General features: G+C 49.9%; 1 protein-coding gene across 1 annotated transcript in view; it reads left to right on the forward strand.

Annotated features, from left to right (window-relative positions):
- The window catches only part of LOC147431020 (clathrin adaptor complexes medium subunit family protein), a 64,302-nt gene extending 43,180 nt beyond the window's left edge, over positions 1-21,122 (forward strand). Inside the window, exons 4-11 of the mRNA XM_086493531.1 lie at positions 18,300-18,542; positions 18,629-18,797; positions 18,872-19,170; positions 19,264-19,447; positions 19,829-19,982; positions 20,072-20,134; positions 20,243-20,339; positions 20,426-21,122. Coding sequence (XP_086349657.1) covers positions 18,300-18,542; positions 18,629-18,797; positions 18,872-19,170; positions 19,264-19,447; positions 19,829-19,982; positions 20,072-20,134; positions 20,243-20,339; positions 20,426-20,515 — 1,299 coding nt within the window. The 3' untranslated portion in view covers positions 20,516-21,122. The remainder of the gene's footprint in view (positions 1-18,299; positions 18,543-18,628; positions 18,798-18,871; positions 19,171-19,263; positions 19,448-19,828; positions 19,983-20,071; positions 20,135-20,242; positions 20,340-20,425) is intronic.
- The last annotated feature ends 779 nt before the right edge of the window (positions 21,123-21,901 follow it).

The raw sequence follows: 21,901 nt of genomic DNA on the forward strand, positions 1-21,901 counted from the left end.
CATAAGAGAGAGATTCGATCTCATTGTTTGCGTGTGTGTGGTGAACGGTTTGGCACTCCGTCTATTGGTTCATCTACATTGCATGCACAGTCTTTGAGGAAGACAATATTTTTTCCACTCACTTTACATGGAATAGGTATGTTCATGGTTTTGTGTTGGAAATGGTTTCAGGAATTTTCAGCCATGGAGATTCTTGAAGAAGAAAGAAGCACGACTAAAGACGAGGTTGAAGCATCGAAGGAGCCATAGGAGACTTTGTGTCGCATTCGGCGCGGCCCAAAGAAGCAAGCGTTACAGACCTTTATGAAGTTTAAGTACCGCACGACCCACACATCAGAGTGGGCCGACGAAGAGTCGCTTCAAGAATTCCGCATGCTATTGGGGATACCATACAGTTTGGTACCAGTACCTCACTTTGAAAAGGAGGGGATGTCACGTGACACATCCAACCCTTTGTGTCTGTGGACAAGCTACAGCATGATCAGGGTTCAGTCAGTCCAGTCAGTCTAGATTAGAAGTGATCTGGCACTTTTGTGAGTCTATTCGTAGACCGTGCATGCCCAGTCACTTACTGTAGATGCATATCCTCTGGTTGCACACAGCATGATCATCAGTATTCCCATCAGAATCCATTAGATTCCATTAGGGGAATTTTCCAGTGCATTTAGCCTATTTTACCTATTTTTGGCATTTTTCACTTATTAATTTAAGTGACTTTCCAACAAAAGTAGGTAGGGCAATTTTGCTAAGTTTGTATATAAGCAAACTAGAGCTAGCACTATTTGGCAGAAGAGGCAACAGGAGCCAAGCTCAGTAGGCAATTTCTCAACAAGACCCTTGGTGGATTTCCTCCAAGCAAGAAGACCATCGCCCCTAGCGTTTTTCTCATTAGCAGATCCTCGCCAAAAGCAAGCTCAGACATGGCGTTTTTGCATCAGCATCCTCGCTAGCAGAACCCAACAAGCCAGCGTTTTTGAAGACCTTCATCAGCGTTTCTTGGAAACACTTCAGCGTAGCGTTTTTGGATCCAAGCATATGCAGATTTGCAGCGTTTTTCAGCCACAACAATTCAGAGGTTTGGAGCAGTAGAAGACCTGCAAGATTCACCTAAAGTGTAGCAGATTCGGCCCCGGTAAGACCATCAGTTTTCAGCCTTGAAGATCCTCAATTTTTAGCCCTGAACCTGCAGATTTTCAGCGACAAAGACCCACAGAAAACAGCCCCAAAATCAGCGTTTTTGGCTCAGTTGCAGATTTCAGCCCATAGCGTTTTTGGACAGCAGTAGGAAGATTGCAGATTTCAGCCATTAGGTCGACTTTGTCATCCCCGTCGTCATCGTCGACATAGCCTAGACTTGCATCAGTCCCATGCATACCATTTGTACCAGATTGTGCAATCATAAGTAGACCACTCTCGCCGACGAGTGGGGCCTTCAGAGGAGGGTTTTATAACGTCTCTGGTGTTGTATCTCTCTTCTCTCTCTATCTCTCAGTCTCATTCACTTGCACGCATAGTGTCCATTTACTTTGTTTGTGATCATAGCACTCTCTCACTAAGAATGGAAGGCTCTACCTACCATAAAAACAAAAGGAAGCTTGAGCACAGTTCGGAGCACTCATCTTGAGTGTAACAAACTGCTGACGTATCAAAGCCTAAAGAATGGAGCCAACTTACAGATGATGTGGCTGTCCGAGAGCAGAAACCCTAACACTAATTTCTGCCATAAACCCTAACTGTTGAAACCCTAATTCTGGAAACCCTAACCATAAAACCTGCAAACCCTAATTTTGGATATCTAACCCTAAAACCTGGATACCCTAACCCTAAAACCTGCAAACCCTAATTCTAGAAACCCTAAGAAGAACAAGCAGCAGAAGAAGAAGTTCTACCAACTTATGGGGACCCTGTTCGATGGGGCGCCAAGTGACATAAAGGAATTAAAAATAAAGCAGAACACACTCAAAAGACTTTGCACATCGAAATATGATGATGTGGCACCTGTACGGACGTCCCGGAATTCGTGGCGGATTTTTAGGGAAATCCCGAAATTTTAGGAAAGTGATTTTTGGGGTTAGCTTTTCATATTTGATGCTCTTAGGCTTTGGGCCTTTAAATATGAGCCTTGGGGCCCCTCTCTGACACTTTTTAGCGCGCAGATTGCAGAGCAGGTGCTCCTCGGCTGTTGTACTTTGCGAATCAACAATAATATAAAGAAATACCGAAAGGGGCGCCAAGGTTTGGGGCCAATACTCTCTGGGGTGGAATTCCGCCACTCCGTGTTGCGTGTCGTATCTCTCTCTCTCTCTCTCTCTCAGTTCAGTTGTTATTGAACAGTTGTTATTGAAGTGTTAAAAGTGTGTTAAGTCTATTCTTTTCTATTGACACGTGGTGCCCGTCTTGTGACATTGAGCAAAGCGCAAATATTCATTCCGTTGCACCTTACAATTTAGCTCCGTCTCTGGCTCTAAGCGACATAAATGACATATCCTAGCCTCTGTTAGTACCCCTTGAAATCAGACAGTCTCAATCTGAAGCTCATGTGAGGATGTGCGTATTTGCCCAATAGAACACCGTATCCCATGATATAAGTGTGTATCCATGTATTTAGGCCTAGTCACAAAACCGTCCTTTGTGAGTTGGAGAAGATGCTCTCTATAGAAAGCCATCTTTGTGCCCAACTCTTGTGCCGGTTGTATCTGTGTGCACCTAGTAACTAGCTGAATTAGATCTTGACATATGAGTCTAGCGATCTGTGTCCGTGTGAGAGGTACGGAGGGTGCATCCAAGGAGTACTGGAACCGAGGCAATCTATCCATGCTGAAACCATGTGATTGAAATCATGAAGTCACCTGCCCATACCAACATGCTGTGTCACCCTGCAGTGCTAGCTGTCGAGATGACTCCAAGGCTAGCTGAGCGTATCTGTCTCTAGGAGATCCTGACGTATAAGTCTAGCGATCTGTGTCCGTGTGAGAGATATGGAGGGTGCATCCAAGGAGCACTGGAACAGAGGCAATCTATCTATGCTGAAACCATGTGATTGAAACCATGAAGTCATTTGTCCATACCAACATGCTGCGTCACCCTACAATGCTAGCTGTCGAGATGACTCCAAGGCTAGCCGAGCGTATCTGTCTCTGGGGAGGTCCCATATGTTGTGTATAAAGGATACTGATCTAGTCAATGCCTCGACCACGAGGGTGGGGCAGCTAGCTCGGCTTGAATAATCTCATGTGGCACTGAGGCCTTATGTCACGTGACACATCCAACATGTGTCCTTGGACAAGCTACAACATAACCAGGGATCAATCCAGTTCAGTTACTCTAGAATAGGAAGCGATCTGACACTTTTGTGAGTCTGTTCGTAGACCGTGCATATCCAGAAACTTAGAATAGATGCATATCCTCTGGTTGCACACAACATGATCATCAGATTACAGTAAGAACCCATCAGGAGCATTTTTACAGTACATAGACCTATTTTCCATGTTTTTGACATTTTTCACTTATTATTTTTAAGTGACTTTTGTTGGGAACTAGGTAGGGCAATATGACTAAATTAATATATAAGGAAACCCTAGCACTAGCATTTTTGGCAGAAGAGGCAGCAGGAACTTCGGTTCAACAGGCACCTTCTCAGCAGGACCCTAGCAGGCCTAGCATTTTTGCAACACAGCAGCAAGGACCTAGCATTTTGCAACCACAGATCAGCCCTTGGCATTTTTGCATGGTAGATCAGCCTCGGCGACCACAAGACACAGTAGATCAGCCCTAGCGATAGCAAGACCCCCCCTTCCCCCCTCCCCCCGCGACAACTCTAGCGTTTTCACTCACCAGAAGGCCTAGTGTTTTTGCATCAGATCAGCCAACGTTTTTACACTTGCAGATTCTCGGCGACAGTAGACAGCAGATCAGCCCTAGCGTTAGCATTAGCAGATTTCCAGCGCAGGAACCAAAATCAGCCCTAGCATTTTTTGTTTGCAGATCAGCCTCTGCGTTTTATAATTCTATCGCGACAGATTCACCCCTAGCACCAGTGTTTTCAGTTTTCAGCAGTCAGTTTCCGCAGAAGAAGTCCCGAACCTTGCAGATCTCGCCTTCCCGCAGTAGATCCTCGCCGCACGGTGAGATTCACCAAGGTTTACAGTTTCAGTACGTCGTCGTAGCATCGTCATCGACATCGTCACCGACATAGAGTTAGAATTCAACAGATAAAGATTTGCAGATTTCAGCCTTTAGCATTTTCAGATTTCAGCCCGTCTCGTCGTCGTCCTCATCGTCATTGGCAAGTCCAAGCATTGTATAGATTTGTGCAATCATAAGTAGACCGCTCTGGCCATAGAGAGTGGGGTCTTCGGAGGAGGGTTTGACAACATTCTGGGGCCGTATTCTCTTCTCTCTCTCTCTCTCTCTCTCTCTCTCTCTCAGTCTTAGCACCTTCATTCACAGTGTTTACCACTTTGTTTGTGTCCATTGCACTCTCTCACTAAAGGAACGGAAGGCTCTCCCTTCCCTAAGTAAAAGGAACCTTGAGCATAGTTCGGAGCACTCATCTTGAGCAAAGTTCAACATTCATTTCCATTGCACCTTACATTGGAATCAGAGCTTTGGCAGTGTTCTGTATCACTCAAGGAAAGAACCACAAGAACCACATAATTTTTTTTGCTTGTTGCGGTCGCACATAACCCAAGTTTTCTTGGGCATGTCGATTCCTAATTGTGTTTTTGAAGATTGAGAGGAATCCCAAGAAAGAAGGGCTTGTCCAGCCTCCCCTTGTGTCTCTTTTCACTCATTGAGAGCGGACCGTGCACTCAGCGGCCGGCCAATCGACGTGAGGTGGGAAAAAGCAACCTTGGTGTGAGCGCAAGGCCGCCAAGGGGTGCGCCCGCGGGAAAGAGAAGACCTCGGGTGAAGAGAAGATCCTTCTTTAAGACAGATTGCAAGCGAAAGAAGAACATGAAGAACCTCAAGACCCTCAAGAACCCCAAGAACCAAGACCCCCAAGAACCCAAGACCACAAGAACCCACAATAACCCACGACTTTAGTGGATGGTCATCACTCGAAGCGGAATGGATACTTCGCTTGGAGGTGATGAGCATGAGGGAGGCGAAGAAGAATTTTCCCCACCAGGAGGTTTTTCCGACCCTCCCCCTTCCCCATCTATGCCAAGGATTGCACTAACTCCTATGGAGGAGTTGAAGCAGTTGTTTATCGAAAGGAAGTTAGAACGAGAAGAAAGAAGAGCAGCCATAGATCGTGAATACGAAGAAAGAATGGCAGCCATAGAGCGTGAACACGAGCGCGAGAACAAAGAAAGAGAAACAGAATTTGATCGCGAGAACAAAGAAAGACAAGCAGCACTGATCGCGAGAACAAAGCAAGACAAGAGAAGGGCGACCAACAAATAAAAGAGTTGTGGCGACTTTTTTCTATTGTGCAGGCGCAGTTTGCACAGAATCAGGAAAAGGAGACTCTCTCAGTCTCTTGCAGAGAGAGAAGAAGAAGAAAGAGAATTTTAACGTCTTAGGAAACTATCCCAAGAGCCCTTAAAGATCTATCCGACGAGGAGAGTTGAACTCAAGGCTTGGAGAGAGAGAGAGAGAGAGAGAGAGAGAGAGAAAGAAAGAAAGAAAGATTTTTAACGTCTATGTCAGGCCGAAATCGGCCTATGAGACAAATCAAATGTACATGGTGTGTATGTCATCCGTCTATCGGAAAGACAAATGAAACAAAACTGATACAAAACTGAACTGAATGTAGGTAGTGGAGTATCTGAGGAGGGATGGAGCTCTATCTCTAGGGGTATATACATGTCTATATGCTCAAGGTAGTACAATCATGAGAATGCATCAAGCTATCTAGCTCCATCCTGTACTAATGGGGGGATGTAAGATGTGGTACATGGGCGGGTCTGGTGCCAAGGCTACCCGGATGAAAGCTGTCGGGTCGGCCCTCATCTGAGCCACTCGCTCCTCAGTGGCACGGCGCTCCCGGGCTCGGATCTCCTCGATCTGTCGGTGGTGGGAGCTCGCGCCCCTGCAGCCTGTGACTCGTGGTCGTCGTCTAGCTCGGCTCACCTCCGCCTGTGGGAGTGTCACTCCCCTCTGAGTGTCTGGTGAGGGAGGGGCGGCAATCCTCTGAAAGAAGTCTGTGAGCTGCGACTGTCTCCCCTCTGTCTGTGTAGCTGTGTGTGGCTGTAGTAGTGTGTCCCGATGGCTCTGTATCTCTAGTAAGAAACGTCCGAGCTGTCTCTGATCTCGAGAGTCCATGATCTCTCGGAGAGTGGGCTGTCCTCTGAATAAGGCCTCATACCTGCCTCTGATCTCAGTGTATGCTCTGCATCTACATACAAAGTGCTCCTCACTCTCCACCTCCTCTGTGCAGGCTCTGCAGACTCGCTCCTCCCTGGGAACACCAGTATGTCTCCCGATCTCAATCTCTAACCTGTGTGAAGCCACTCTCAGCTGACCAATCGCCACCCGTGAGCTATGTGGCATATATGTGTCCATGTAGCGTGGTCTCTGTATGAACCCCCCAGACAATATGGTGAGAAATTGGTCTCTGTAATCTGACATCCTCGTCCCCAAGCCAGCTGACTCCCAGACTCTCCTAGTGTATAGCTGCCACAGATCCTGTCTCAATACCAAGTTCCTCTCACTGCGAGAGAGGTGAACATATGGTGAGTGGGGGTCGTACTGGAATGGTGGTAGGCTCTCCATGTCAAGACCGTGTCCCTCAAACCATGCTCTGACCTCTGAGTACCATGCTCTCTCATGCCCACTCTCTGATAGCTGTATAGCTGCCTCAAATGCTCTACGAGTAAGTCTGTCAGGAGGTAGCTCTCTCATCCTCTGGATGAAGCAGACTGTCTGGAATAGTGCCTCTACAACCATAGGTGGTGTGGCGAGCTCGGCTCTAATAAGGTCATGTGGCACTGTCTTCTTGTTGCGGAGCAAGCGTGAGATCATACATACCTGTGGCCTCTCAAGCTGTGTCCACTGGTCAGCTGTCAATCCTGGTGCCCATACGGCCGCCGAGTACATCAAGGCCGGGGTGACTAAGGTGTCGAAAAGCCACCCCTTCGTGCGGGGCTCTTGAAAGTGTGCCTGGTGGCATCTCCGCTCTAGCATGGCCAGAGCTGCATATCCTCGGGTGAGCCTGTCAGCAGCAGCCTGTTGCATAGTGAAGGGTCCGGGTAGGCTGGTGAATGTGATGCCAAGGTAGACATAGGAGGTGACTACATCCACCTGTCCTCCTGCTGCTGTGAAGGTGGCAGCGCTCCTCACTGCACTGGAGGTGTGAAAGATCATAACCTTGGTTTTGCCAAGGTTCACAGTCAACCCCCTGTATGTGCTGAATTCGTCCAAGGCCTCAAGATGGCGTTGCAAGCCCTCGGGTGACTCTGAAATCAACACAATATCATCAGCATATAACATGATGTGGACCGGAGTACCTGCCAAGTCGCTCCCCTCTCCCCCTGCTCGCAGTATGTAGTCGGAGATCTCGTCGATGTAGAGCCCAAAGAGTGTCGGGGAGAGTGGGCATCCTTGCTTAACACCAATGGTGCTAGCAATGGTCTCTGAAAAACCGCCTGGGCAACGAACTCGACCCGTCACCCTCTTGTAGAGAGCATATATGGCCCAAATCATCTCTGTTGGTACCCCAATGCTGTGAAGGCGTTGGAAGAGTCTCCCGCGTGGGACTGTGTCAAAGGCCTTGCGGAAATCCACAAAGCAGCAGTAAAGCCTCTTCTTCCGCGCCTTTGCCCCATCAATGAGGCAACGCAGAACGAAGATGTGATCAGTGGTGGAGAAAGCTCGTCTGAAACCTGCCTGGCCTGGAGCTCGTAAATCCTCGATCTCTGCGTAGCAGCTGAGCTGTGCCTCAAGTACTGCTCCATATAGCTTGGCCATCGTGTGGCCAATCATGATAGTCCTGTAGTTCCCTGGGTCCAGGGTGTCGCCAGATTTGTGGATAGGCACTATGGTGTGCTGTGTCCACTCCTCTGGGAAGCCCTCCCCTATAGCCCGGTTGAAGACATGTGCAATCAACGGGGCTATAGTGGAGGCCGCATAAATGATGTGCTCACTCTGTAATCCAGTATGGTCAGCTGATCGTCTGTGCTGCATGCGGCGTATGGCCCTCTCTACCATCTCTGCTGTAAAGAAGGAGGAGCACGTGGGGCGTGGCTCGTGTGGCTGTGGGATAGGAGGCTGCCCTGGCACCTCATAAAGTCGCTCTGCATAATCATGCCATATCTGTGGATCCTCAATAGCTGTAGTCGGACGTGGCTCGCGTAGGGTGCGCCATGCCGTCGCGCTATCCATGCTCATGAATAGGCGGTATAGCTCAAGCTCCTGTGCCTCTTCGAATGCTCGCCGCTTTTGGCGTGTCAGCGTCTTCATATGCCGTCTGGCCTCTCTTTGTGTGATCTCTCCTAAGGCTCGCCGTGCACGGAGGTGTCGGTATAGCTCTCTGCACTCATCATCATACCAACGGTTCTGAGGCATAGTCCCGGGGGGGGGGAGTGCGTCTTGTGTGAGTGGTGTGTGGAAAAGAGCTAATAGCTGAAGTGTGGAGAACGGAAGAGATATGTGATGTGAGAACTGAGAGTGGTGTGGATGGGTGGAGGAGGCATAGGCCATGCTCGACCTCGGCCGAGTAAAGAGAGGCTAGCTCATGTGTGAAATGGATGGTGGTGTGTGGAGTGTGTGCTCTGGAGCTGTGTGGGATGGTATCTCCGGTGATGGAGAAAGAGAGGTATGTGTGGTCTGCTCCGATGGGTATGGGTGGAATGGTGAAGGATGTGATAAGGTGTGTAGCCTCCCTGGGCCCCAGAATATAGTCGACTGTACTCCCCCCTCCCTCTGCAACTCCATGTGGCATATAAGTCAGGCCCCCTGAGGTGGGCCACTGGACCATCCCGTTATAAATAACGAGACGGTGTTGGGAGCCAAGTCGAAGTAGATGTCGTCCGTAGGCTGTGACTGGAGCTCTGTCTGCTGTATCTCTCATAGTAGCCTCCTCATCTAGAGTGTGTAGTGCCTCTGGGTCCTCGTGGTCATATGCCTCACACTGCTCACTGCGCGTATGAGCATTGAAGTCTCCCATAAGGAAGACTTCACCCAGTGTGGAGTACTCCATAATCTCCTCCGTGAGGCATGCGTACGGTGACTCCTGCTCAATAGGGGCGAATCTGGAGCCTGTGGGAGCAAAGTAGCAAAGGGCAATGTAGACGATCCTGTCTCGTGAGAGCTCGAGGCGAATCCACATGTAGCGGGCCTGTGGGTCCCGGGTAACAATCTGTAGTCTGCTGTGAAGCCCCTGTCTAAAGAGTATGGCCACTCCTCCTGAGCCGTGAGTGGTGTGCTGGCGCATACATCCCCGATGTAGAGACTCCCACTGGAATCCATGTATCCGTGGTAACCCTCTCTTCTGGGCTCTTGTGTGTCTCTGTAAGTAGAATGATGTCTCGACCTCTCATCACCTCCTCAAGTCTCTCTGGGTGTGTCCATAGGTCTCCATTGCAATTCCAAACCGTGACATGAATCTCCTTGTGTGTCCCACAGGCCGCGAGTCCCTATGCGATGGTCTTGCTATCAATGATAACCCTACCATCTCGATATACTGCCTTCTTCCCTTCTTTGCGGGCTTGGTGGACTCTAGGCATGCACGCGCGACGGTGATCTTGTTGCATCTTTGTGAGGTCATCATCAAGATAAATCGGGGGGCCTTCTAGCCCTCTCAAGATGACCCTCTTTCGAAGGAAAGAAGTTCGAGACTCCTCGGAGGCGAATTGGAGGATGAGAGTTCTCTTCTTTGGATCTTTGCCGGCTCTCCAAACTTTGGAGAAAGGGATCTCTTCTTCCTTGTATCCCACTTTCTTGCATAAAGCTTTCCCATCGCTCTCGGGTGTAGACCCTTCTTCTTCTTTGATGCCGGTCACTCGCACATTGAGACGGCGAGCTTGTCGCATCTTCTCCTCCTCGATGGTTGTGTGTACGATGAGTACCTCATCTTTTTGGGCTTCCTCTCTTGCTACCTTCTTGATGTTCTTTTTGACCACTTCGACCCATCCTTCTTTGGTGGCCTCTAATTTGTCCTCAATGCTTGCGGTGAGGGCTTTGGTGATCTCCTCCTTGAGGGCTTCCTTAGCCTCCTCTTTAATCTCTCCTTCCTCGGGGGTGAGGGATGTGATGGAAGCATGAAGGAGATCGATTTGTGCCTTCATCTCTTCTTGCTCTTTCCTCCATCTCTCCCTCTCCTTCTCGTTCTCCCGTTCCCTTCTCTCCTTCTCCTCTTTGAGATTTTGGATTTCCGCTCTCATGTCCTCCTTCTCTTCGTTCCATAGCTTGATGAAGGTGGCTTTCTCCTCCCTCCATATCTCTCTCTCCATCTGCCATTCTTTCATGTCCTTCTCCAATTGTGCAAGCCTCTTGGTCGTGAGCATGAAGGTTGTCTTCATTGTCGATGTCGGCGTCTTGATGATGGGGAAAGACATGATTGTCTTCGTAACTACCCTCTCTTCATATTGTGAAGAAGAGGGGAGAAGGGGAAGAGAGGGAGTACGTGTATGTATGCGTGTATGTGTGTAGTGTGTGTGTGGGTATGTATCCGTGTGTGTGTGTGTGTGTGTGTGAGAGAGAGAGAGAGAGAGAGAGAGAGAGAGTCTGCGTGAGAGAGAGAGAGAGATGGCTGCGTGATGGGGAGCGAGGAGGGGCTGCGTGAGGGGGAGGGAGGGGCTGCGTGAGGGGGAGGCTGGAGGGGGGCTGAGAGAGAGAGAGAGAGAGAGAGAGAGAGAGAGAGAGAGAGAGAGAGAGAGAGAAAAGAAGAAGAAGAAGAGAGTTTTAAGGAAACTATCCAGAGAGAGAGAGAGAGAGTGAGTTGCTTACACAGGCATGCATATGCTACAGCAGCATGCAGCCAGATGGGAACGACACACGGCTGAGCGTCACCTGAAGCAAGCAATAGGATAAGAATTGCAGGCTGCAGTGATGGCTGCTGCAGCGCGATGGAGGGAAAGCGCGTGGGGGTTGGTGCTATGGTTGTGCACAGAGCTAGAGTGAACTTGGGGAAACTGGGGTGATGGCGACACAGTCAGGGAGGGCTAACTGTTTGATACCTGTGGCCTCTCTCTCTTCCCCCCGCCCCCATCTCTCTCTCTCTTAACTCTCTCAAGGAGGGCTTAGACCCTTTCGTATTTCGTAAAGAAATTACAACGCCCCTAGGCATTACGTAGGCCTGTAGTCTCTCTCTCTCTCTCTCTCTCTCTCTCTCTCTCTCTCTCTCTCTCTCTCTCTCTCTGTGGCTTTCTCATTCTTTCACTCCACATCTACAACTAGGCCTCCTTTGATGTAAAGGAAAACATGCTTTTGACTTGCAGGCTATCACAATGTCCGATATTTTTTTTTTCCGAGAAAAAGATTCTTCTATTAGTTAATGAAAACTGCCCATAAGGCTACAACCACCTCTGCAAGAGAGGGCTACAACAAGCATGATCGGGAGACTCTCCCAATGAAAAAACAGCATATATACAATGAGGCTAAATCAAGAGATGGGAGGAGGGAAGAGCCACACAGGTGGACAGTAGTGCCATCTGAGCACCCCCTGGACTATGGTGTAGAAAGGCCCAGGGCGCCAGAGTCGAAGGAAAGCCTTGCGGCGCTCCCGCATGCGGTCGGAGCTGCCCTGTAGTCCCTCAAGCTGTCCTCTGAGAGTATGGATCAGCTCTAGCCAAAAGTCACGAACAGTCTCTGCTGGTGGCACAGGGCGAGCCTCAAAGATGCGGAAACAGCGGGCCCGCCAGATGAACCAAAGTGTCAGGCCACTGATGAGCTCCCAACACTCCTCTCTCTCACTGCACCACTCCTGTGGAGTAAGCTCTGTAGCAGGCTGGAGTGTAGGTCGTCCCCCTTGCATCACTATCATCTTGTTGGTGGAAGATAGCTCAAACTAAAGTGCCGGGCTCGTGAGGGTAGACCAAGCCGCTGCCCCCCAAGTGTACTGTCGAGCCGTGGAGAGAGCAGGCATAAGGCGAAGAACTCGTAGCCACACCTGCTGGGCCGAGGGACAGTCCCAAAGACAATGACGCCGACTCTCCACCAACTGGTCACAGGCTGCACATGCGGCCGAGAGACCACTATGCACAAGCCAGCTCCCTACTGCTGTGGCTCTGTGTGCAACCAACCACTGAAACAAAGTGACGCGCCTCGGCTGTCTGGAGTCCCACAGCCTCTGCCAAAAGGTTGCCAAGAACTCGACTGTGAGGCCTTCCTCTTGCCAATGACGTCCTGCAGCGGGGCGGGGCTCTCTCTGTGCTGCAAGTATATGACGTCCAAGCCGAACAGTGTTCTGAAAGAAGGGGACTCCTGGGTGGTCTGCAGAAGAGAAGGGGTCCCTCCATAGCCACTCACCAGGATCCCACTGTACTCGTGCCAGTGGACAACACTCCCAAGCTCATAGCCTCCAGTGTCCAGTCTCAAGAGCTGCTGGGTCAAGGTCTATGACGCAAGTCCTCCCACATATGCCCACAACTCGGATCCTTTGGAAACAGCACTCTGCTACCTGCGGGGCCTCTACTGCAACTCGCTGTAATCGTCCCCCACCCTGAAGCTCGAAGAATAGGGCTGGGACAATCTCTGAGCAAGCCCTGACTGAAATGAGAACCTCCAGTCGTGTGAAGGCTCCCATCCACCGGGGTGCTACTGGCTCGAGAGGCGTGAGCCACTCAGCTGGAACTGACTCTGAGATGTCCTGACACATGCTCTGCACCCCTCTCATGCCCTGTAGCTGGAAACCCTGCACCTCCTCTGACAAACCTGTGAACTCTAGCTAGTCACCTAGAGAGCGCGTTGGACCTACTGCCATGGGACCCCAAGAAACATGAGGCCGACTCCCAACCAAGTGGCCTCTCTGAGTGCTAACCATGGGGTTCCAAACGAGGGGCTGCCGTAGGCGCTCCTCCGTGCACGTCGGCTGTCTCTGCTTTAGGCCACGCCGTAAGAGCTCCCAAGATCGAAGCAAACTCACAGCGAAGCGGTCCTCCAGTCTCCTGCTCAAACCAACTCGGCGTAACGCGTAACTCTGTAAAGATCCATCTGGTCGAAGGTTGCCAGGGACCTCCTGACTGAGGCACCCTGGCACGAAGCCTCTGCAGCAAGAACTCCTTCCAGGGCTCCTCTCCTGGAAGAAGTCCTCTGACTACGAACTTCCCAAGAAGGGCTCTGCTCTGCTGTGCTGGATCAATGATCCCAAGCCCTCCCTGAGAACAAGGAAGTGTGATGACCGACCAAGCCACCTTCGCTCGGGCAATCTGAGTGTCACGACCTGACCAAAGGAAGTTCCTGATTAGCCTCTCTACTTGGCTGATACAAGAACTCAAGAAGATCCAGCAAGAAGTGATGTACCACATAGTCGCCAACAACACCTGGTTGGCAACTACTACTCTACCCTCCAGCGAAAGTCGTGCTGAGCTCCAATGTAACAGCTTTCTCCTGATGGACAGGAGAAGAGGAGCAATCTGCTGCTCGGGGGACAAGTCCAAACCAACCTGACAACCCAAGTACGGAACTGCAGTCCCTGTGGGAATCCACCTGAAACCCTCTCCTGGCATCCAATCTGGCATAGGAGCACTGCCAACCGAGAAAACCACTGTCCTGCTCCAGTTGATCAGTGCGCCCGATGCACAACAGAAGGTCTCCAAAGCCTGCTCACATCTGTGTAGGTTGGCCTCCTCGCCCTCTAAGTACAAGGCTGAGTCATCGGCAAACTCAACGTCCAGTAGCTCATCTCCCCGAATAGGGAGTGCTAAGCCCCTTAGACCAACCTGCTGTGACACCAAAAATCTGCTCATCGCCTCCGCATAGAACAGAAAGAGAAAGGGGGCAAGAGGACAACCTTGTCTGACCGAGCGTGTGAGCATGAAGTGCTCACCTCTACCTCCTGCCAAAAGCACCTGACTGTGAGCCTGTCTGTACAAAGCTGACACCTCTCTGATCCAAGTATCTGAGAAGCCCATCCTACGTAGAGTGCCCTCTAGAAAGTCCCAGTCAACTCTGTCGTATGCCTTCTCAAAATCGAGAAGAAGAATCACAAGGTCCTCCCCACGGAGCCGTGCCAGGGCACAAGCCTCCCAGAAAGTGAAGATGTTGTCAAGGATACTGCGTTCCTTGACAAAACCTGTCTGAGTCCCATGTATAAGGCTCTCCAAAAGTGGCTGAATCCTCAAACTCAGAGCCTTGGCAAGAATCTTGTAGGCTGAGTTGAGGATGGTGATGGGGCGCCACCGTCGAATCTCATCCAAGGAGCCACCCTCCTTTGGAATGAGGTAAATCAGGCCCTCACTCATGCTATCCGGCATCACTCTTGTGTGCAAAATGTACTGTGAGGCACTACAAAGATCTGGGCCAAGCAGGTCCCAGTACTCCAAGAAGAAGCTGGGAGTCAGCCCATCCTCACCTGGACAACTACCACGAGGGAGGGCCCTAAGAGCCGTGTGCAACTCCTCAAGCTGAAGTGGCATCTCTAGCCTCTGGCGCATCTCCTTAGTCACAAGACAAGGCATCTGTGCCCAAACCTGCTCCCTGCATGCATCTTGCCACTCTGACTGGGGCTCAGCCGACAGTAACTCACGATAAAAGTTAGTAGCAACTGCACGCATATCCTCGGGCTCACAAACAACTGACCCATCGGGTCTCCTCAACTGATTGACCTTGGCATGCGAGTGCCGAGGTCCCACTGTCTCAAAAAAAGCACCTGTCACTCTGTAACCCACCTGAGTCCACTGAGATGCCTGTCGGTGAAAGGCAAACTCATGACGCCTCTCCTCTGTGCTAGCAAGCTCCTGTCGAGCCTGCTGTAACTGCTCCTCCAACCATGGATTGTCTGGATGCTGCTCCTTCATCCTCTGTAGTGAAGCAATGCCTCGTCTGAGACGCCGCTCCTCCTCTCTTGCTGCAGCCCGGCGAGCCAGAGATTCCTGGAGAAAAAAGTGGCTAAGCTGAGCTAGGCCTAAGGCCACTCTGTCTACAGGTAGAACCTGGCTGTCCATGCCCTTTGTCCAGAGAGCCTCTACCCTCTCTCTGAGTGCTGAGTCCAACAAGACCTGCTCTTGGATGCGAAGCATCGTGCTCCCACTCCTCTGCCTGTCTGCCACTGTGAGGATCACTGGTGCATGGTCCGAGAAGGATGTCCGTGCTAGGATGCCCACTGATCCCCCCAAGTCACTGAAGTGGTCACTAGTGTAGAAGCGATCTATCCGCGATAGATTCACTCCTCCCACTCTGCGGTCCGATCTAGAGAAGGCAAGACTGGCTGGAGGCCTCACAAAGCCAGAGTGATGCCATGTATCCGAGACCCTCAAAGTCATACACAACCTCTCCCAAGCTGCTAACTCGACTCCATGCACATTAGCACGACTGTTTCCAATCCTATCAGAAGGGTCCTCCAACATGTTGAAGTCCCCTCCTACACACCAATGGTCAGCCTGCGGCAAAGACTTAACAATCTGTGACCAAAACTCTGCACGAGCACTCGCCACATTGGGCGCATAGATGTTCAGGAAGCCCACAAGGCCACCCTGGACTTGCATAGTAATCCACTGAGCCCTGCCTGGCACAATAATCCCTCTGCCCACAATCGCCTGCTGCAAAGAGTCCGCAATAGTCATACATACCCCACCCTGGATGCCTCCAGGTCCAAAAGCAGCTGACCAAAAGGTATCATATCGTCCACGCAAAATCTGACCACATCGCCGAATGCGGCTCTCAGACAGATGGTGCTCCTGAAGCATAAGGAGATCAATCTCTCCTCCCACAAGGCAACGCTGAAGCTCCTGACGCAATCGGCCCCGCTGTCATTGAAACTGGGGCCCACCTAGTCCCTGCACGTTCCACGAGACGATCCTCATGGGGAGCGAGAGAGAAGAGATGCTGCCGCAGCAGCAAGACGGGCTATCTTCGAGGCTGGCTTGGATGGGGAGTAATCCGCATCCGAGCGTCCTCTAGATAGGCGAGACTGCAGTGAGTGCCTAGCCCAAGCCCAAGTAGAGCGAGCCGTGCGTAAAGCAACCTCCTCTGTCCATGAGTCCTCATGAATGTATACATAGCAAGGCAAACACTGCGTATCAACAAAAAAGTACACTACAATGTGCCTACATCCTGTTGAGTCTGGGGGTGTCACCGCAAACTTGGCCAGTGGCCACAAAGTCTGCAGCAAATCTGTAACTCCAAGTTCTCCCATGTGATGAGAGAACTCAAGAACCTGTGTATGCAACCATCCCAACACTGAGTCGAGGGACCACTCTGTCTCGGCCCTACCACAAAGGGGGAAGGAGAAACCAACTGCTGAGTCCAAGGCCTCTGTCCCCCTAACGGCGAGGAACAAAGCATGGACCCTGAAGCAGGCTGCCTCGTGGTCTACTGCGGAATCGCCGAGAAAGCGAGTGAACCCGTAGTCGAAGAAATCCCAGCGGCGTCGGAGGTCAATGCTCGTCAGACCACGAGGGATAGTTGCAAGGGAAGATGTCTGAATCTGCAGAGGGGACCGCAAGAAGGGCTGACCCTCTCTCGCTAGGCGACTCGTGGCAAAGGCGCTGCCAAGAGATCTCCTAGCCGCCGGCGAGGGACCAGTCTCTTGAGTCGACTGTGGAACTGGAGCAAGAGGGGGGGGGGGGGGGGGGGGGGGGGGGAGGGGAAGAGGAGCGGGGTGGGGCGACAGAGGTAGAGGGGGCGAGGTAGAGAGGCGATGGGAGCAGAGGGCGGGGGGGAGGATGATGAGGAGGAGGGGAACTCTGAAGGGGGGGCGGCTGTCGAGGGTGAAGCGGAGGTGGAGGCTGGCGTAGGGGACTCCTCCTGCTCAAGAGGACCAAAGCGGTTCCCCGTGGGAACCCATTGCTACTGAGTAGGCACCTGAGGGCCACTCTGAGTGCCAGGCTGTCGCTGTGGCCCCTGGCGTCGACGGCCACGGGCCTGCTGCCACCCCTCCTCCGCTGGAGCCCCAGGCTCGGAGGGTGGCTCTGAATCTGTGGGCTGTGCCGCTGACTGTGGCTGCGGCCCAGCCTTGGCAGGCTAGGGCTGAGGCTGAGGTGCAGGTCGTGGCCTCCTCCGTGGACAGGCCTTCGCTAGGTGGCCCATCTATGTGCAAATGAAGCACTGGTTCGGGAGGCCTGAGTACTCCACACTCTGTCTAAACCAACCCCCACTCACCTGAGGCAGAAGGATGACCTTCGGGAGCGTGTGGGTATCTCTGACCAAAACTCGAACTGAGGGGATGCTATCTGCCTTGGCAGCTACTGATGCTGCCGTATGAGGTGTCTCCAGGACAGTCCCGATGGCGGAGCCAATCTTGGAAAGAAGTGGTAGGTACTCCCTTTGTAAACCCGGAAAGCAGACCGAGATGGGGATGTCTGTCTCCTCTACTAGCACATCCGAAGTCGGGTCAAAACCATGTCGCCACTGTCGAAAGTGGGCGCGTGATGCTCGGATGGCCAGTGGACTCATAGCTATGACCTTGGAAGCCATCTCGGAGGTCTCGAACTCGATCTGATCGTACCCCCGCCCGAGAATCTGGACATCCAAGATCTTGCCCACCTCTGCGAGAAGGCGGGCCTGGAGAAGGTCTCGCAGTTCTCCTCTGCTAGGACGGGTGCCGAGAATTTTGCAGATGACCGAAGTCGCCTGCAAACGCTCTACCTCAGCGGCTAGGCTCGCTTGCTCTGTCGGTGATAGAGCAAGTCTAATGGTGGGCTCAGCGGGGTCGGGCGAGGGGGCTTCTGGCGAGTCCCTCTGTGGCGAAGCTGGAGCCTCCATCTGTGTCTACTGCTGTGTCGTAAGAATAGGTCGACGGGCGGACGCTGCAATCAGGCGCAGGAGACACTGCCCCAAAAAATGAAGCAATGCCGAGGAGGCCAAACTGCAGTGGTTGACGGGGAGAAACCGAGGCGGGGGGGGGGGGGGGGGGGGGCAGCGGGCGGGCTGGAGGCAGCGCGGGCAGGCAGCGGGCGGGGCTGGCAGGGGACGGCGCAGGATGAGAGGCAGCGCGGGGGAGGGCAGCGGGGCAAAGATGTAGGGGGGAGAGGCAGCGGGCTGAGGGGGGGGGGTGCATGAAGCTAGGCATGCGCAGGTGGGCAGCAGTAGCGAGCTCTCGATGATCTGGCAGGTTCCACAATGTCTGATTTTACACCCTTATAAAGGAAAAGTAATTAAAAGAGAAGCAGATAAAATGTTGAGATTGGTTGTATGTTCATTTGTCCTTCCATTGCTCTCCTATGCATTGTTTCATCTCTTTAACAAGGCTTCAGGTTCCTGAATACTGCCCTAGTCTAGACGAAGATGGCATTTGCAAGGTGGCATTTGAACTGATATTTGCTTTCGATGAAGCCATTTCACTTGGCCACAAGGAGAATGTTACGGTTACTGATGTAAAGCAGTACATTGAGATGGAAAGTCATGAAGAGAGACTCCACAATATGATTGTACAAAGCAAAATAAATGAAACTAAAGACATCATGAAGCGCAAAGCTAGCGAGATTGACAAAATCAAGGTGATGAAGTGTTTTGATAATCTGCATAATAATATCTTTGGATACTGCTTACTACGAAAGATAAAAGCTGTGTTTTTCCCTGCCAGCTAGAGAGGCTTAAAATGGATAAAGGCACATTCATTCCAAGCACAACAAGTGGACCTCTGAGGTTCGACTCAAATGGTTTTAGTGATCTCAGCTCTTCAGGAGGGGGAGGCTTCGGTAGCAACTCTGGCTTTGGATCCTCAATTGATCTTGATGCTTACAAACCAAAAGGTGGCTGCTTTTATATTAAAAATGAAGGTAAACATGAAAGACAGACCTCTTAGAAAAAAGGTTTATTTTGGCAGCAAGGACATCTTCGTTGCCGACTCCCGCAAAAGGTCTCGGAATGCAGCTAGGCAAGGGTCAGAAAACTAATCAAATTTTGCAATCCTTGAAAGCAGAAGGTGAAATGTATGTGGATGACGTTTTGCCAAATTCTGGACCTTCAAAGCCTTCAGCAGTTGCTCTTGATCCTATCGTCATTGCCCTTGAAGAGAACCTAGCAGTCATCTTGAAGAAGGATGGGGGCCTAGAGAGCTTTGAAGTGAGGGGCACAATGTCCTTGTTAATACAAAACCAGGATGATACTCAACTTCAGGTGCAGGTATGGAGTTATATTCCATTTTACTTTCAGCAACCAGCGCTTTTTTGAATGTGGAGGCAGATTTTCATCTCAATAACTTACTCTCTTTTTCAGATTGAGAATGGCAGCAATCAGAATTTCCAATTTAAGACTCATCCTCTGATTGACAAGAAGCTGTACTTAGATGAGAACATTCTAGCACTCAGAGATTTGACAAAGTCCTTCCAAGCTGGCACTCCTTCAGGCATTTTAAAATGGCGACTACAAAGCAAACAGGAATCTCTGGTACCTCTTAATAGTGAGTACTTGTTGACTTCTGTGCTGGGTTATGAGAATCTGGTCAGGCTGGGTACATTATCTTACTTGCAAATTGAGGAAGGCTTTAGGCTGCCTTTGTCATCTGGCTATATAGTTTCAAGGCCGTAACATTGGCTTTCAATGAAGACACTGAAGACATGCATGGATGGCTTTAGGCTGCCTTTGTCATCTGGGTATATACTTTCAATGCCGTAACATTAGCTTTTTATGAAGACACTGAAGACATGCATGGATGGCTTTAGGCTCCCTTTGTTATTTGGGTATATACTTTCAAGGCAGTAACATTAGCTTTCAATTAAGACACGTCTTCCGTTTCCTCACTTTATCTAAATGGAGTGTGTTGGTGTTTTCTGATCTTCAGTCAATTGTTGGCCTTCAATTTCTGGAAGGGAATCTATAGTTAATATAGAATATGAAGCTTCAAGAGCATTTGACCTGCAAAATGTGGTTGTGAGCATACCCTTACCAGCCTTACGAGATTCCCCAGTTGTGAATCAAGTGGATGGTGATTGGAGGTAGAAAGTTTACTTATCTTCCAGGCCCTCATTGTCCAAGTTTCTTGTACTCAAACTCTCTGTAAGGCTTTCCTCCTTGTTCACTGCAGGTATGATTCCCGGAAGTCGATTCTGGAGTGGAGTAAAGAATTGATTGATGATACCAATAGAAGGTGCGTTAGTTGAGTGCTAGTTTATTTAATTACTAGTCTGGGTGTTTTTAATTGTTTCTGGTTGCTTGATTGTATTAATGTCTGAAAGTATGTTGTTCTTGTTTCCAGTGGATCTATGGAATTTGTGGTACCAGCTGCAGACTCTACCGCTTTCTTTCCTATAGATGTCAAGTTCACGGCGTCAACAATTTACTGCGACATCAAGGTACTTGGAAGAGCTCTGAAGTTCTTATGATGTGCATTTACATACGAACGTTTTCCCCGGTCTGAATTTAGTATCTTGCTGTTTAGGTGCTAGCAGTTGTACCTTCCAGTGGTAAGGGTACGTTGAAGTACAGCGGTAGTCGTCAACTTCTAGTGGACAGTTATCAAGTGGTTTAGTTGCTCCCGAGCACTGGATAAAATCCGGAGTTTCGTGCATTGCTGTAAATGTACCATAGTATGAGGAAGGTAACGGAGTAACAATTTCTTGAAATGGGTCCGCTCCATTTACTTAATCTGTGTCTGTTTTTGAAGAGATTACTCAAGCAGGGGTTTTGACTCTGATGTTAATATATGGCCAATAGATTTGCAGTAAACATATCATGAATCAGTCTTTGTCACATGTATGAAACTTTTGGGGTGGCTTGAAGGTCTCAAAAGGCTAATGGGACTCGGCCAATTTTTCCTCTTTTTCCATTTGACTCCTGCAAGCATATATATCCTGTCGCGACCACAGGTACAATGGTGTGGCGTGGGAGAGGGTTAGGGTTCTTAGTTGTTTGAGGTGCCTCAGGAGTAGACTCGAAATTGGACAATCATTTGTAGTCTTTTCAATTTTTCTGCTAAGGTTTTATTGAGTCAAGTCAACAAAGTTTATGTTGTTTGGCCTCGGAATACCACGAGGTTAATAAGGTCTGTACTTCTCTTGGTGCCACGGATGCTTAATTCTGGGAGAAATGTATCATGTCGTTCTTATCAAAAGCTTGTACTGACACGCTTACATGTTCACTGGTGTGTTTGGAAAGTTGTCACTTGTGTAGCTCTATGGACCCCCTTAGTTTGAAGCCTGCGGTTTTCAAGAGCGCCAACTTCCATTTTAAGTAGAAATTGTACATAGTCTATATGTGGCTTAGAATTTGAGTTTACATGGTTTTCTTTTTAACATGAAGAGGAAGGTGAAGCCAAGGTTTGTGCTGTGGACACGTGAAAGTGGTGAGTCTCTTCAAATTGAATGGCAAAATTTTGATTTTTGGGGCATGACTCCAGGTTTGGCGTCTGTAGTATCTTTTTTAAAAAAGAAATGGAAAAAAATATAAAGTTTCTAGGTTGCTTTTAAATCTAAATTCATTTTTATTTTCAAAAAGCTCTTTGAATTGTGCTCTAGTTTCTTCGCTATCGGTTTTGAAATGTTAAGTGGCCACCCGCTTGTTAGATGCTCGCTGTATTCAAATTGAACCAGAGGACAAGTCCATTGGTTATGTTATTTGCTTTGATGTAACAGTCTCCACATTCGTGAAATGTGGCATAGACAATCTAGAGGAAATAATTTGGGAGAAACCTTGAATTGTTTCAGGTTCTGTGACTTTGAGAGCTTGAAACTTCAGGCAGGTTTCAAATGTTCCTAAATTACATGTTTGTAGCATCTTCAGGAAAATGGTTTTTTCAAGCATGTACAATTCCTACTTATGATTTTTGTAGAACTGAACTGTGAAAAAACTGAGCTTAGTTTTAATATTTTTACTTATGTTTTCTTCTCTTTCACACGGTTGGCATTTCTAAATTTTG

Source organism: Adiantum capillus-veneris, chromosome 21 (assembly GCF_014529385.1).
Source record: "Adiantum capillus-veneris isolate H3 chromosome 21, ASM1452938v2, whole genome shotgun sequence".
Classification (NCBI taxonomy): domain Eukaryota; kingdom Viridiplantae; phylum Streptophyta; class Polypodiopsida; order Polypodiales; family Pteridaceae; genus Adiantum; species Adiantum capillus-veneris.